Source organism: Sceloporus occidentalis, unplaced genomic scaffold, assembly GCF_023333645.1.
Source record: "Sceloporus occidentalis isolate IW3139 unplaced genomic scaffold, rSceOcc1.0.p SCAF_3, whole genome shotgun sequence".
Taxonomy (NCBI): domain Eukaryota; kingdom Metazoa; phylum Chordata; class Lepidosauria; order Squamata; family Phrynosomatidae; genus Sceloporus; species Sceloporus occidentalis.
The window spans coordinates 249,941,558-249,956,692 of NW_028316983.1; the positions used below are offsets into that span (position 1 = coordinate 249,941,558).

The 15,135-nt window shown below is 55.8% G+C and overlaps 1 protein-coding gene across 2 annotated transcripts; it reads left to right on the plus strand.

Annotated features, from left to right (window-relative positions):
- Positions 1-44: 44 nt before the first annotated feature.
- On the plus strand, positions 45-14,625 carry MAPK15 (mitogen-activated protein kinase 15). 2 transcript variants are annotated; one of them, XM_089518266.1, is made up of 14 exons: positions 45-1,414; positions 1,513-1,611; positions 1,710-1,739; positions 1,861-1,951; positions 2,050-2,180; positions 2,286-2,449; positions 2,866-3,005; positions 4,347-4,404; positions 4,542-4,679; positions 4,907-5,012; positions 9,008-9,239; positions 13,130-13,311; positions 13,711-13,848; positions 14,077-14,625. In XM_089518266.1, exons 1-14 carry the CDS (start codon positions 683-685, stop codon positions 14,293-14,295), a joined length of 2,460 nt encoding a protein of 819 aa, XP_089374392.1. In that variant the 5' UTR covers positions 45-682; the 3' UTR covers positions 14,296-14,625. The 2 variants fall into 2 exon arrangements, with proteins under 2 accessions (XP_089374392.1, XP_089374393.1); XM_089518267.1 differs by having other exon boundaries at positions 64-1,414; positions 2,286-2,395.
- Positions 14,626-15,135: the final 510 nt, after the last annotated feature.

Below are 15,135 nucleotides of genomic sequence, written 5' to 3' on the forward strand. Positions count from 1 at the left end.
TGGTAGGGGGGTCTGGTGGGGGGCAGGGGCCAGGCTGGCTGGCTCTGGACTGTGACCAAGAGGCCCCGTGTTGAGCCAGAGTCCTTTCTGCTTGTGGGGAAGCAGACTGCTGCCAAGCCCCACTACACTCCACCCTGGAAGGTCTGGCCAGGGAGGTGGCTGCGCAGGGGTCTCCTGGTGGTGCCCCAGTCCCATCTCCTCTTCCTCCTCCTCAGGACCATGTAATACACTGCCTCTTGCCCACGGCTCCAGCGGCCTCCTTGACCCACTGGCGCACCATATGCAGCTGGGCATCCTTCACTGGGTTCGTTGGTGCCTTGAGGGGATGGCAGTGGCCTTCATCAGGGGACTCTGTGCTCAGTGGTGGCAGTGATGTTGGCTGTGGCAGTGGATGATGATGCCCCATGGCAGAGGCCCTTGGGGTGGCTTGCAGCTGGCCATTCCCCTCTGACCCTGGCTATTTGGTGCCCTTCTGTCCCTGCCTCCTCGCTGGCTGCCCACCTGCTGCCAGGAAGCCTTTCTTTCCCTCCCCTCACCCTTTGTGCCTTCGGCCTCCCTGTGTCCCTGGAGGGCCCTCTATGGAGCACAGCCAGGGCGCCCCCTGTGTTTCGGGGGGCTCCCTGGGGGTCCCTCCCTCCGCCCTTTGTGCCTTCGGCCTCCCTGTGTCCCTGGAGGGCCCTCTATGGAGCACAGCCAGGGCGCCCCCTGTGTTTCGGGGGGCTCCCTGGGGGTCCCTCCCTCCGCCCTTTGTGCCTTCGGCCTCCCTGTGTCCCTGGAGGGCCCTCTATGGAGCACAGCCAGGGCGCCCCCTGTGTTTCGGGGGGCTCCCTGGGGGTCCCTCCCTCCGCCCTTTGTGCCTTCGCCGCCCTCCTTCGGTTGGGTCCCCTGGCAAAAGGCTGGCCGGGGGAAGGGGCCCCCAGCAGAGCCAGGGTGCCTGAGGGGGCTCCCCAGTTCTCTCCTGCGGGGCCTGGCACTCCCTGCCGGCCTCCCCTCCAAGCCCCGACCGGGGCAGGCCCTGCTGAGCTTCCGGATTCCCCTTCCTTCCGGTGGGGGCGGGGCTTCCTTCCTTGCTTCCGGCGGCCGGCGAGGCAATAGAGAGAAGAGAATAAAGGCGCAGCGTTTCAGCCGACGCCCGGCTCCGAGTGGTTCTTTCTCGAGGGGGCGTCTCCCTCTGGCTCCTCCCACTTCCAGAGCCTTCCGGGGGCGGGGCTTCCGGTTCCCTTCCCTTTGGCGTTTCCATGGCAGCGGCGTCCTTCCTGCTCTTCTTCCCCGCCGCCGCTGTCGCCGCCGTTCTCTTTTTTCGGGCGCCATGAGCGGCGGAAGAGGCGGCTTTGGCTGCGAGGCGGAGGCGGAGGCGGAGGTGGAGCAGGCGGTGGCGCGGCGCTACCAGATCCAGCGGCGCCTGGGGAAAGGGGTGCGGCCGGGGAGCCGGAGGCGGAGGGCTGGAGGGACCGGAGGGAGGGCCGGGGCCCCGCTGCCCCTCCGCTGACGGCGCTGTCTCCCGGCTGCTAGGCCTACGGCGTCGTCTGGAAGGCGGCGGAGCGGGCGAGCGGGGCCTCCGTGGCCGTCAAGAAGATCTTCGACGCCTTCCGGAACCGCACCGACGCCCAGGTGGGCCAAGCCCCTTGGGCCCCGGGAGAGAGGCGGGCGGGCGGGGCTGTGCTTGGCGGCTCCCCTGACGCCCTCCTTCCTTCCTTCCTTCCTTCCAGCGGACCTTCCGCGAGGTGGCCTTCCTGCAGGTGAGGCGAGAGGAGGCCCCGGGGACAGAGAGGGACGGGGGGCGGCCATCGGGGCTCCTCCGGGGCCTGCCTCCTTCCGTCCTTCGGCCCACGGCAGGCTCTGCTCGTCCGTCCCCCGCAGGAGTTCGGCTCGCACCCCAACATCGTCCGCCTGCTGGACGTGGTCCGGGCGCAGAACGACAGGGACCTCTACCTGGTCTTCGAGTCCATGGGTCAGTCGGGGTCCAGGGAGGGAGGCAGGCAGGGAGGGAGGGAGGGGGGACCGGGACCGGGACCGGGGCGGCTGAGCCTCCTCCTCCTCCCTCGGCAGAGACGGACCTCCAGGCGGTGCTCCGGAAGGGCGGCCTCCTGAAGGACATCCACCGGCGCTACATCCTCTGCCAGCTGCTCAGGGCCACCAAGTTCCTCCACTCCGGGGGCGTCATCCACAGGGACCAGAAGGTAGGCCGGGAAGCCCCAGGAGGAGGAGGCGGTGGCCCAGGCTCCCTCTGGCCCAGGGGCGGGCCTTCTTCCTGGCTGCCCCTGAGGAGGCCTCTGCCCTCGCAGCCCTCCAACGTGCTGCTGGACGCCGACTGCTTCGTCAAGCTGTGTGACTTCGGCCTGGCCCGCTCCCTGGGCCAGATCCAGGCGGACGAAGGCGGGCCCCCGCTGACCGAGTACGTGGCCACGCGCTGGTACCGCGCCCCGGAGATCCTGCTGGCCTCCCGCAGGTCAGCAAGGCCAAGAGGAGCAGCCGCTGGGGGGCAGGAGCCCAGAGGAGGGGCCCTCTGCCAGGGACCCCGAGGCCCAGGGAAAGGCCGGGGCTCATGGCCACTCTTCCTTTGCCCACACTCAGCCTTCCCCCAAGGAAGGAAGGAAGGAGGGAGGGCAGGGCCAAGGGGGGCTCCCAGGGGCCCCTTTCTCTTCTGGGACACTGGCACAGATGGGGTCCTGCTCCAAAGCCTCTCTCAGCCCGCAATGGGCCATGCCCCATTGTTGCCCCACGGAGCCCTGAGTCCCGGGGAACCTGAGGAAGGATCCGCACTGGGATCTGGAAGCAAGGCAGGGAAGGAGGCCTGTTTCTGTGGCTCCTCCTCCCTCTCTTCCGCGCTCAGGCCTTCCTTCTCCCTCCTTCCTTCCGCGGCAGGTACACCGAAGGCGTGGACATGTGGAGCCTGGGCTGCATCCTGGGGGAGATGCTTCTGGGGAAGCCACTGTTTCCAGGCTCCTCCACCCTCAACCAAATCGAGCAGATCCTGCGGGTTGTTGCCCCTTCCTCCCCAGAAGGTGAGGAGGCCTTTTCGCTTTGGGGAGGCAGGGCCAGGGCCTGTCTGTCTGTGAGGAAGCAGCGAGGAGGAGGAGGAAGGCCTTGCGGGTCCTCTGAGGACGGAGCTCCCCCCCTTCGGGGGTCTGTAGATCGAGCAGGAGGCGCCCCGAGGCCAGAGTCCCTGCGTGGCTCAGGAGACCCTTCCAACAGCAGTGTGGGGCGGAGGGGCTGGGCTCCTCCCTTGCCGGACCCACACCAGCAATGGGGACTCCCCAGCTGGACCCAGGCCCAGGAGGCAGCTTGGCTGGCCTGTCCTCCCCGTGGCCCCCTTGGCCTCCTGCAGAGGTCTCTCTGGGGCAGGCGGCTGGGGGCTCAGGGGGGAGGCTTCTGCGGAGACAAGCTGAGCTGCTCCCTCTTTCCTTCAGTTCCACGGTTGCCCCCCCCCCCCCCAGATGCACTGAAAGGATGTGGCTAAATGCTGGGCAGCTGCTATTTCATTCCATTTCAGCACCGATGTCCTGGAGAGCTCACGCATCGAGGGGCAGAAGGCGGAGCAGGGCCCCCTGCCCCAAAGGCTCCCACAGAGGGCCCCTCCCAAAGGCATCCTGCCCTCCCAGCTGATGGCCTGCTTCCCCCGCAAGACCAGGGGGCTTCCATGGCAGGGGGCAGGCGGTGGGCTCTGGGGCACCGGATGGCCGGTCACTGGACATAAGGCAGTGGAGCGCTTGTGGTTAGAACTGCAGATAGCTTTGATCTCATTGTCCTTGTTCTCTGTTCCAATGTTTTGTCAACTGCTTGAAAAGTTCTGGTGGACGGCGGCATGCAACCATTTCCCAGCCTCGCTTTGTAAACGTTGACACAGAAGTTCAGGTGTCACAGATCCCTTGTTTGCGTGCGCATGGTGGTCCTTGTGTCCTTCCCGAGAGTAGGGTCCTGAGGGCCGTGGCAAATGTTGCCATTCTTCCCCAGGAAGCAGGAGGCCAGCCAGGTTCTTGTTTTGCAAGGAGAGCAAGTTAGTCTGCATTCACCTGGCCAGCCTCACTGCTTCGGAGCCGTCCTTGATCTGGGCATTCCCAGCTTCTGAAGGACAAAAGGGAAAGGAAGGAGGTCAGGGGCTCACCTGCCCATCTTGGGTCCATACCGGGGGAAAAGATTGATGGGCCGCTCTGTGGCTCCTTTGTGGTGGGTAGGTCACCCCCAGAGAGCGGGGCAAAGAGTCGGAAGAGGTCCAGCCACATTCTGCCACGCAGGAAGACGCTGCTTTGGCCGCAGCCACCTCCTGTGGACAGTCTGCCCATCTGCTGCCTGGCACTGGGACTGCCCTGCGAAGGCCTCCTCATGCACCTGGCTTTCTCTTGCAGATGTGGGCACCTTCCATTCAGACTACAGCGCTTCCATTATCAGTCGAATGGGTGGCCAGTGAGTGTTTCCTCTTCCTCTCCTGGGGGCTTCAGCTGCCAGCCCTTCTCAGTCCTGGGGAGCATGCTTTGGGGGGCTGGATGGGGCTGGCTATGGCATGTGGACCGGACAGCCGTGCCCCTTCTGCCCATCCACAGGCAGCGAGTGAGTTTTGAGGAGCTCTTGCCAGCCTCCACGCCTCCTGAGGCCCTGGACCTTCTGAAAAGGCTATTGGTCTTCAACCCAGAGAAGCGGCTGACGGCAGAAGAGGCGCTGCAGCATCCCTATGTGCAAAGGTAAAGAAGGCCTGGGAGGCAAAACACCCAGCAGTCTCCCTGGCTAGAAGAGGGGAGCTGCCTCTGGCCGGGAGCTCCTTCGGCGAGTGCTGGGAGAGGAATGCGCTCGGCCCCTGGCAGCTGGGCAGTCTTGCCCAGGGCCTCTCATTCCTCCCCTCTGGATCCCTTGTGCCGCCCGCTCTGTCTGCTGCCAAGCAAACTCTCGTGGCGAGATCTTCTCTTGGCAGGTTCCACTGTCCAGCCAAAGAACCTGCTCTCCGCAGCAATGTGATCCTGCCCTTGGACGACAACGTCCAGCTCTCCGTGGCCGAGTATCGCAACAAGCTCTATGAGGTAGCTCCTCCCTCCCACCTTCCTTCCTTCACTCCCTTCTTGCTTGGGGCTGGTCAGTCATTTGGCTGGGCCCCACGGATTCCTTGAAGCAATGGCCCCCTTTCTCCTCCACAGTCTGCGCCAGGACTGCGGGTGGCGAAGGGAGCCTAGGCCAAGAGGACATTTTCTCTTCCTCCTCTGACTAGCAGAAGCCAGAGAAGGCTCCCTCAGGGGTGCGTGACCCGGGATAGTCTGCCCCTTCCCCACAAAAAGCTGCATCATTCCCCAGCCAGCCTTCACCCCTCCCCAGACCCTTGAAATTGGGTGCCAAACCGCCAGTGCATCTGGAAACCAAGCAGTAAACCTGGCTTTATTTTAGAATCCTAGAGTTGGAAGAAACCCCAAGAAGGGCCCTGATCCTGTCCAGCCGCATTCTGCCATGCAGGAACTCTCAGTCAAAGCAGCCCCATTGACCGGTGGCCATCCAGCCTCTGCTTAAAGACCTCCACGGAATTTTGTTTTCTGAAATATCTTGTATTAAGATAAACACATCCATAGCGTCCACAACCCAAGTCATGCAAACTGGGATGCCTGTCATATTCCTAACCGTACTGTTGTTAACTATCCACATGTCGGCCCTGACCCACAAGGACCCTGCGGAGGAGACCTCTCCCAGCCCTCTGCCCTCCACTGCTCTGGTTCAGGCGCATGGCCTCCCTCCGGCTCGAGTCCAGCCCTTTGGCGTGTGGCCTTCCGCTCTTTCCACTTCGGCCTTTCCCAGCATTATTGGCTTTTCTAAGAATAAGTCCTGCCTTGTTTTCAGGATGTGGCCAAAGTCCGACAGCCTCGGTTTAGTCATTTTGGCTTCCAGGGAGATTCCAGGCTTGATGCGTTCAAGGGCCCGTTGGTTTGTCCTTTTGGTTGTCCACTGGACCCTCGACACTCTTCTCCAGCCCCACATCATCTCAAAGGAGTTGGTTTCCATCTTAGCCCCCTTTTCCACTGTCCAGCTCTCACATCCATCCATGGCGATGGGGAATACTATGGCTTGGACGATCCTAACTTTAATGGTCAGTATGACTTTCCTCTTTAGAGTCTTACCTAGTTCTTTCATCGCTACCCTTTCCGTTCTGTGTCTTCTTATGGGTTGACTTCATTCAGCATTTTGATCAACTCTTTAACTCTTTTGGTTTCTTCATTGTCTGGTTTGAATTTATGTCATTGTTTTTATTTCCTTTATGGTCAGCAGCAATCCTGCCTTTGCACTTTCATCTTTGACATTTCCTAATCATTGTTCCAAGCGTGTGATGTTTCTGCTAGTCGTCCGCCCATTTATCCTCTTTTCACTCCTCCGCTTTTTGCCTTTAAATCTGTCGTTCTTATGGTGTTTCTGCATAGAAGGGGGGCGATCCGCCCCGATCCCTTTGCCAACCGGCAACTATTCTGTTTCTCCGAATTCTCTTTCAAGAGTAGCCTCTTGTCCAGAGCACAGATTTCTCATGCGGACTGTCAGATGTATTGGCAGCCCATGCGCTTAAGAGCCATCCATGGCTTCCCATGATCAAATGCTTTACTGTAGTCCACAAAGCGCATGCTGATTTTATTCTGTAATTCGACAGGGAAACACACTCCTTCCTTCCTCTGAGATTTTGTTAGTCTCCTTCTTTGGAGGTCTGTAAGGAAAGGCTGGATGGCCATCTGTCAAAGTGGGGATGCTTTGATGGAGAGTTCCTGCATGGCAGAAGGAGGGGGTTGGGCTGGATCAGGGCCCTTTCTGTGTCTTCCTTTGTCCTCTCCGTTAGCCATCATGTGTTTGCAATCCGATTAATGTTGGATGGCTTTTGTGGTGCCTCAGTTGCTCTCCTGTCGTCTTTACCTTTTTCCCTCTCTTAATTCTTCTCTCTCTCTCTCTTTCTCTCTCCCACTTTTTCTCTCTCTCTCATTCTTGCTCAGAGGTATTTGTTCTAGATTTCATTGTGATATCAATTAAATCTTGCCAAAAGGTGATATTCTACAGAAATGTATTCTGATTGCAGGTGTACATATATACAGAACCCCCAAATTTTAGAACTTAAATGTTAGTCTATGTACTTTTAAAAATGGAAAAATGGGGGGGGGGGAATAAGGAGAACCCCTCCAAAAACAACAAAGTCAAAATCAAACCCAAGCAGCAAAAAAGAAAGAAAAACCTTTATCTATAACTCTAAACTCAAAAAATTCACAAGAGAGAATTGATTTCCAAAATTATCATCAAATGCAATAAAATCCAAATTAAAGTAAGTTTTACAATAAATGAAAACAAGGGGGGGGGGGGAAAGGGGGGGGAGAGAAAACTTGACAAAATAAAGGAATCCCAAAATGAGCCCCGCTGAGTCTCTCCAAAGTTGAACCCAAAGTTAATTGGCACAAATCAAATTATATCCCAATAATGATCATAACTCCAAAAAGGAAAAAAGGAATAAAAACATTCCAAAGCACAAAACCCCGGGAAACAGAATGTTCTTGCAGCTCCAGGCGCGTTTTCCCTGCAGACGTCGCGGCATCTTCAAAGCGGCGCATCCGGCGCACGTCCAGCGGGTGTCGCTCTGGCGGCGTCTTTGGGGAAGCGCTCTGCTCTTCTCTTCCGAGGGCAGAGAGCCATCGCCAGGACTTCGGCCTCAGCCCTTTTCCCCCTTTAATAACCCAGCAGCGCAAAGGGCAGCCCATGTGCGCTGGGAGCCTTCTCTGGAAGGTAATACATGTACATGCGCACACACAAAATCACATTTATTTTACTAACTTTGGCTCTAAAAATAAGCCCTTCATCAGCAACATCAAAGAAAGGGCAGAAGTTCAGTTATGAGAACATAAAACAATGGCCAGGCCTAAAGACGTTTCTTAAATGACAACGTTAAGAGTCACTTAATCAACGTAACAAAGAAAACGGCAGCCAGCTGCTCACTGGAGGTGAAGCCTTGCTGATGGCAGTCCAGCTCTTTGCGCTCTCCATGGCAAGTGGGCATTTTCCCCAGAAGGCGGCTGGGACTCATGGTCTTTCCTTCCCAGGAGAGAATTTCTTGCTGGCTCCAGAGTCCCGGAGTTGGCTTCAAAAGGCAGCGTTTGGAAGGAGAGTTCCCTAGAGGCGGCTGTGCAGCTCTCTAGTGACCTGGAAGTCCAGGGAGCCTGGTTTTAAACACTGGGTGGTTTGTTATCAAGAATGTGGTGGTGGGGACTGGGGTCTCCAAGAAGAAGTCCATGTGGGCCTCCAGTCCATGTGGGCCTAGACCAGTAGCTCAGGAGGGAGTGGTCCTCGGCCAGCTGCCCCCAGGAACGTAGGGCATCTGCCTTGCGCTCGATGCGGCCCATAGGAAGCCTCCGCCTGTCCCCCGCCATGCTTCCCCCATCCCTTCCCTGGGAGGGTCAGCCTTTCCCAGAGGACTTTGGTGGGGGGCCGAGAGCGTTGCCCACCCAGGGGCCTCTGAGGCAGGTCAGCCCCTCGAGGCATCTGCCAGCGCAGTTCTGGGGGCCCCCTCCTCCCCTGACTTGCCAGAAGAAGGCCACCTCTTGCCTTTCTGCCACTGAGCGCAAAATGCAGCACTTTACGTTGCTATTCTTCTTGATAGTGAACCCTCATGCTCCTGAAGCAGTTTACAGTCTGCAAGCCCATTGCCCCCATGGAGCCTGTGGCGGCAATGCCATGGAGAAGGGTCAGTGTGAGGCATGTAGGGCATGGAGGCGAGAGGCATCCCAGTGGCAGAATACTGTGGTACTTGTGCTGCAGACAGCTGCACAAGAGGGAGGGGTCTGCCGTGATCCCCAAAGGGCTGGGGGGGAGACTGGTGCTCTGACTGAGATGCTCTGGAGAGAGAGAGGGGGGGGTCAAGGAAGCGTTCGGCAAGCGCACCCTTAAAACCCCTGGCAAGTTTGTCTGCTGCAGACCATCTGCCCCATCATCTCCTGCAAGCGTCCATTTTGGAAATGTCTCTTCCTGGGCTCCTTTTGCTACAGTCCAACCTGTTCTTCCTTTCTTCCCACAGATGATCTTAGAAAAGAAGGCCCAAAGGCGGCAGCGGCAGCGACAGGAAGAGAATCTCCCAGCGGCCCCCCCACCAGAGGCCAGGGCCCCAGTCAGGGCCCACTGTGAGCCAGAGCCAGCGCAGGGGCCCTTCCCACCACCGACCTCCCCTGGGCCCTTGGGAGCTACCATCCCTTGTGCAGCCGCCCCACGGAGAACCAGCGAGGCCAGCAGCCCTGGCCCAAGGCCCAAGGGTAAGCAGCCTCGCCCTCCCCTCCTGGGGGTTTTTGGGGTGACTGGAAGAGTGGCGACAGGCAGCGGGGGGTTTGGTGCACTCTGGAATTGGATGATGTCTTTCTAGAACAGATGGCCACACACTCAGGAAGGAGAGATGTAGTAGTGATGGGCAACTTCAACTACCCTGACTTTTAACTCGTCCAAATCCTCAAGGTCTAGCAAATTAATCACTTGCCTGGCAGACAATTTCATGGTCCAAAAGGTGGAAGAGGCAATAAGGGGGTCAGCCATTTTAGAAATGATCCTAACCAACAAGGATGACTTGGTTAATGGGGTACAAGTGGTGGGATCCTTTGGTGGAAGTGACCATGTTCTCCTGGAGTTTGTTATACAATGGAAAGGAGAAGCCAGGCAGAGTCAGACACACATTCTAGACTTCAGGAGATCCCTGGTGGAGAGGCCTCTATGGCATGGCTCTTAGAATCATAGACTTATGGTTGTGGGAAGGGGCCGCAATGGTCATCCAGCCCAAGCCCCTGCCTGCAGCCGATGGCCCCCTCCTTTGGGTTTGCTGTCTTTCCTCCCTCCGTCAGAGTCTCTGATTTCCTGCCATCATTTGCAGAGAGAGGCTTTCTGTGCTTGTAGGATTTTAATACCGGAAGATGGGATGTGCTGTCATGGGTTAATAATGGTGGTGCTGTCTGTCTGCATTCATTGGGGTGGCTAATGAGCATATCTTTGGGGAACAGAGGTTGTGCTGGGAGTTTCAAGGCCGGTCCCATGAGAACGGCTCTTATGGGGCTGGGGAAGGCGACTTGGGGAAGGAGAAAATACGAGCGTTTTTACTTCTATGGGCAAATGGGATGCACAGTTTAAATTGCTGTGTGGTTTAATTTTGCTGAGTAGCCACTAATGCCTTTGTCTTGACATCACTTATCTGCTGTGAACGTCTTTGGCCGCTGAGTAAGGTTTTCAGTCCATTTTAATACCAATGCTTGGATTCCTGAACTGAAGGGATCCTAGAATCATAGAATCATAGAATCGTAGAGTTGGAAGTGACCGCAAGGGCCCTGATCCAGTCCAACCCCCTTCTTCTGCCATGCAGGAAATCCAAATCAAAGCATCCCCAACAGATGCCCATCTAGCCTCTGTTTAAAGACCTCCAAGGAAGGAGACTCCACTGCACTCCGAGGGAGATTGTTCCTCTGTCGAACAGTCCTTACTATCGGGAGGTTCTTCCTAATGTTTAAGTGGAATCTCTTTTCCTGGAGCTTGCATCCATTGTTCCGGGTCCTGTTCTCTGGAGCAGCAGAAAACAAGCTTGCTCCCTCCTCAATATGACATCCCTTCAAATATTTAAAAAGCGCTATCATATCACCTCTTAACCTTCTTTTCTCCAGGCTAAACATCCCCAGCTCCCTCAGTCGTTCCTCATAGGGCATGGTTTCCAGACCCTTCACCATTTTTGTCGCCCTCCTTTGGACACATGGCTCCAGTTTCTCAATGTCCTTTTTGAATTGTGGCGCCCAGAACTGGACACAGGATTATTCCAGGTGGGGCCTGACCAGAGCAGAATATTGTGGCACTATGTCTTCCCTTGATCTAGACACTATACTTTTATTGACGCAGCCTAGAATTGCATTGGCCTTTTTAGCTGCCGCATCACACTGCTGACTCATGTTCAACTTATGGTCTACTTGGACTCCTAGATCTCTTTCACATGTACTTTCATTCAGCAATGTGTCTCCCATCCTATATCTGTGCATTTCATTTTTCTGCCCTAAGTGCAATACCTTACATTTCTCCCTGTTGAAATTCATTTTGTTAGCTTTGGCCCAGCTTTCTAGTCTATTCAGGTCATTTTGAATCTTGATCCTGTCCGATGGAGTGTTAGTTACTCCTCCTAATTTGGTGTCATCTGCAAATTTGATAAGTGTGCTCCCAATTCTGTCATCCAGGTCATTGATAAAGATGTTGAATAACGCTGGGCCCAGGACAGAGCCCTGTGGGACCCCACTGGTCACTTCCCTCTAGGAGGAAAAAGAGCCATCGTTGAGCACCCTTTGGGTTCGGCCGGTCAACCAATTACAGATCCATTTAACAGTTCCTTTGTCTAGCCCACATTTGACAAGCTTGTTTGCAAGAATGTCGTGGGAAACCTTGTCAAAGGCCTTACTGAGATCAAGATCTACTACATCCACAGCATTCCCTTCATCTACCAAACGGCTAATTTTATCAAAGAAGGAGATTAGGTTTGTCTGGCATGACTTCTTTCTCTGAAACCCGTGTTGACTTTTGTGATTATGGCATTGCTTTCTAGATGTTCACAGACTCTGTTTAATGATCTGCTCTAGAATCTTTCCTGGGATTGATGTCAGACTGACTGGACGATAATTGTAGGGATCCTCTTTCTTCCCCTTTTTGAAGATGGGGACAACGTTTGCCCTCCTCCAATCTGCTGGGATTTCTCACGTTCTCCAGGAGTCCTCAAAGACTATTATTGCCAATGGCTGCGATATTACATTTGCCAGCTCTTTTAATACTCTTGGATGTAGTTCATCTGGTCCTGGAGACTTAAATTCATTTAGATTAACAAGGTGTTCCTCTACTATCTCTTTACTTATTCTGTGCTGAAATCCCCCTGTTCTGTCCTCTGCTCCATTATCCTCAGGTTGAGCCCCTTTGCCTTTTATGAGAAGACTGAGGCAAAGAAGGTCTTGAGTAACTCTGCCTTTTCTCTGTCTCCTCTTACCATTTTGCCATCTTCTCCACGCAGTGGCCCTACTTTTCCTTTTTCTTCCTCTTGCTGCGGACATATCCAAAAAAGCCCTTTTTATTGTTCTTAACCTCTCTAGCAAGTCTGAGCTCATTCTGCGCTTTAGCTTTTCTGACTTTACCCTACAAATGCCTGCTATTTCTTAGAATCCCTTTTTTGTGATTTCCCCCTTTTTCCATTTCTTATACATCTTCCGTTTCAAACTCAGCTCCGTTGAAAGTTCCTTAGTCATCCATCCTGGTTTCTTGAGACTTCTCCCGTTTTTCTTTCTCACTGGAACTGTTTGAAACTGTGCCTTCAGTATCTCTCTTTTGAGAAAGTCCCATCCATCCTGAACTCCTTTATCTTTTAGTATTTCTGACCATGGAATCGCCCTCAATACTTCTCTAAGTTTACTGAAATCCGCTCTCCTAAAGTCTAGGATGCGTGTCTGACTCTGCCTGGCTTCTCCTTTCCACTGTATTACAAACTCCAGGAGAACATGGTCACTTCCACCTAAGGATCCCACCACTTGCACCCCATTAACCAAGTCATCCTTGTTGGTTAGGATCAGATCTAAAATAGCTGACCCCCTTGTTGCCTCTTCCACCTTTTGGACCATGAAATTGTCTTCCAGGCAAGTGAGGAATTTGCTAGACCTTGAGGATTTGGCTGAGTTTGACTTCCAGCAAATATCAGGGTAGTTGAAGGCGCCCATCACTACTACATCTCTCCTTTCTGAGTGTGTGGTCATCTGTTCTACAAAGGCATCATCCAATTCCTCAGTCTGACTTGGGGGTCTGTAGTAGACTCCCACCGTAACATCCTTGTTGTTTCCCTGCCCTTTGATTCTTATCCAGATGCTCTGCACCTGGCTTCCATGATTGATGTCCTGGATCTCTTCACTGGTGTAAATATCTCTGACATATAGTGCTATTCCTCCTCCTTTCCTGTTTGGCCTATTTCTCTTAATAAGGTTATACCCCTCTATTTCCACATTACAGTCATGAGACTCATCCCACCAGGTTTCAGTGATGCCTATTATATCATATTTGCTTTGTTGTACTAGGAGTTCGAGTTCATCTTGCTTATTTCCCATGCTCTGTGCCTCACATCCTGTACTTGGCACTTCATGGCGACCTTCTTTTGCAGGTAGTCTGGCTCCCAGCCACCTGGCCAGGAATCGCTCTGCCCCTCTCCATCCGCAGCCACAGCAGCCGCAAGAGGCGGCCGCTTCCTTCAGCCGGCGACCCAGGAGGCAGGGGTCCTGCCCGCAGACGAGTGCCACAGGGACAGCGGCCGCAGCAGGCGGTGTGCTCCCTCCCCATAGCCTAGTGAGTAGTTCTTCTTCTTGTGCCTCACATTCGTGGTTGGAAACCAGTAACTAGGTGGGGAGGCTGCCAGAAAGGGCCCCGGAGCCTCTGCTCCTGCCCCCGGTTGCTGTGCGGAGGCTTTGGGGCTGCTGGGCCTGTGACACTGAAGAGTGTGGCATTGGTGGGAAGGATGCTGCAGCCTGGTTCTGGCTGAGCCCAGAGAGAGGCACAACCTGTGGAGGACGTTGTGCACGTGGTGTTACCCTGGTTTTGAGCAGCATGCCAGCCCAAGCTACGGCCCTCAGTCCCCTCCCAGAGCCAGGTGGCCTCCTGGGGCAGAGTCCCTCTCCGGCCATTGCTGTGCTCCTTCCCTTTCTTTGCTGGTGGAAGGTCAGACTCTGCCTACAATCCGCTTTGCAGATGCCATGGGAGACCAACGAGAGGAGCCTGGCCTCCCGGCCATTGTCACTATCTGCCCATGCCCACCAAGCGGCTCTTCACCATCCCCTGATGAGGAAGGAGCCCTCGCCCAGCAAGGTTGCCGTTGCCGCAGGGGGGGTGAGTGAAATCAACCCCCTTCCCCCCATGGGTTTCCTGGGGGGCTTTATCTGGGGGTATGTCACAGAAGCATAGAGTTGCAAGGGCCGTCGAAGCCCCTCCTGGATCACAGCAGTGCTTGGCATGCAAAGGGCTGGAGCTGGCTCTGTGTATGCCTTTGGTGTGTGTGTATGTGGTGGTGGGGGGGTTCCCTTCCTTGGTCAGCCTTTCTCTCTTGGCCTTCTGCAGAACCTGAGGAGCTCAGAGCCCCACAGCCGAGAAGCGCTGCCACCGCCTCCCTTTCAGAAGCCCTGTAAGAAGTTGTTCCAGGGGACGGCAAATGTGGGTGCAGCGGGGGACCCCAAGGCCTGCCTGGGCAGTTACTCCCAGTCCTACGGGACCATCTGCCAGTCTGCCCTGCAGAGCCTGCCTGTGGCCAGTCTTTGCTCGCAGGAAGCTGCCCCATAGTGGCTGGTGACCCTCCTCCACCAGGGAAGTGGGGCCAGAGCCTGTCTCCTGTTAGCCCAGGATCGGGAACCGGGTGCTTTGCCTGGGCCTGGGAGGCTGCCCTTGCCACCGCTGCCCCCTTCCTCCCCAGTTGAGCCAAATGCCGATGGAGGGCAGAGGCTGGGAAGGAGAGGCCTTTTGGAGCCCCTTGGGCAGCCCCAAGTGTGGCCTAGGCTCCTGGATGCTGTTTTTAGCCCAGGAAGACTACTGGTCCAGCCCTGCCCCTGTCTGGATTCTCTCCTCCCGCGCGTGTTTATTCTTGTAAGGATTTTGAATAAAAGAAACCTTTTTATAGGCAAAAAGAGTGTCCCTTTCTTGGTTGCCTCTGGCGGAGGGCAAGGTCTGGAGTCCTGCTCTGGCCTGGCAGGGAGGGGGCTGCTTGGATGGTCCAGCCCCAGGCCACCTGCCCTGGCCTCCTGGTGCCTCTCCCAGCATCCCCCTTCCTTTGAAACCAGAGTGAACGGAGGCGCCCTGAGCTGTGGAAACGGGTGTGACGGTGACCTCCTTGCTCTTGGGAATATTGCTGAAACTGGTGAGAGATTGCTGGATGTTTCTACTGCTGCACCAATCGTGGCTCAGAGTGGAAGGTCCTCCGCTTTGGCCGCCATCCTGGGAGAGGTGAGTGAGAGAAGGTTGCAGCCCCTTTGCAAGGGGAGAAACTGTTTGCAACCTTCGCACAATGGCCAAAATGCCCACAGGATTCTCCTGCCTCCTGCAGCCCCCATCGTGGCCTTTTAGTGGCCAATGGAAAATGGACATAGCCAGGCGCAGAACAGCCGCCCCCAGGACTTCCTGACCATG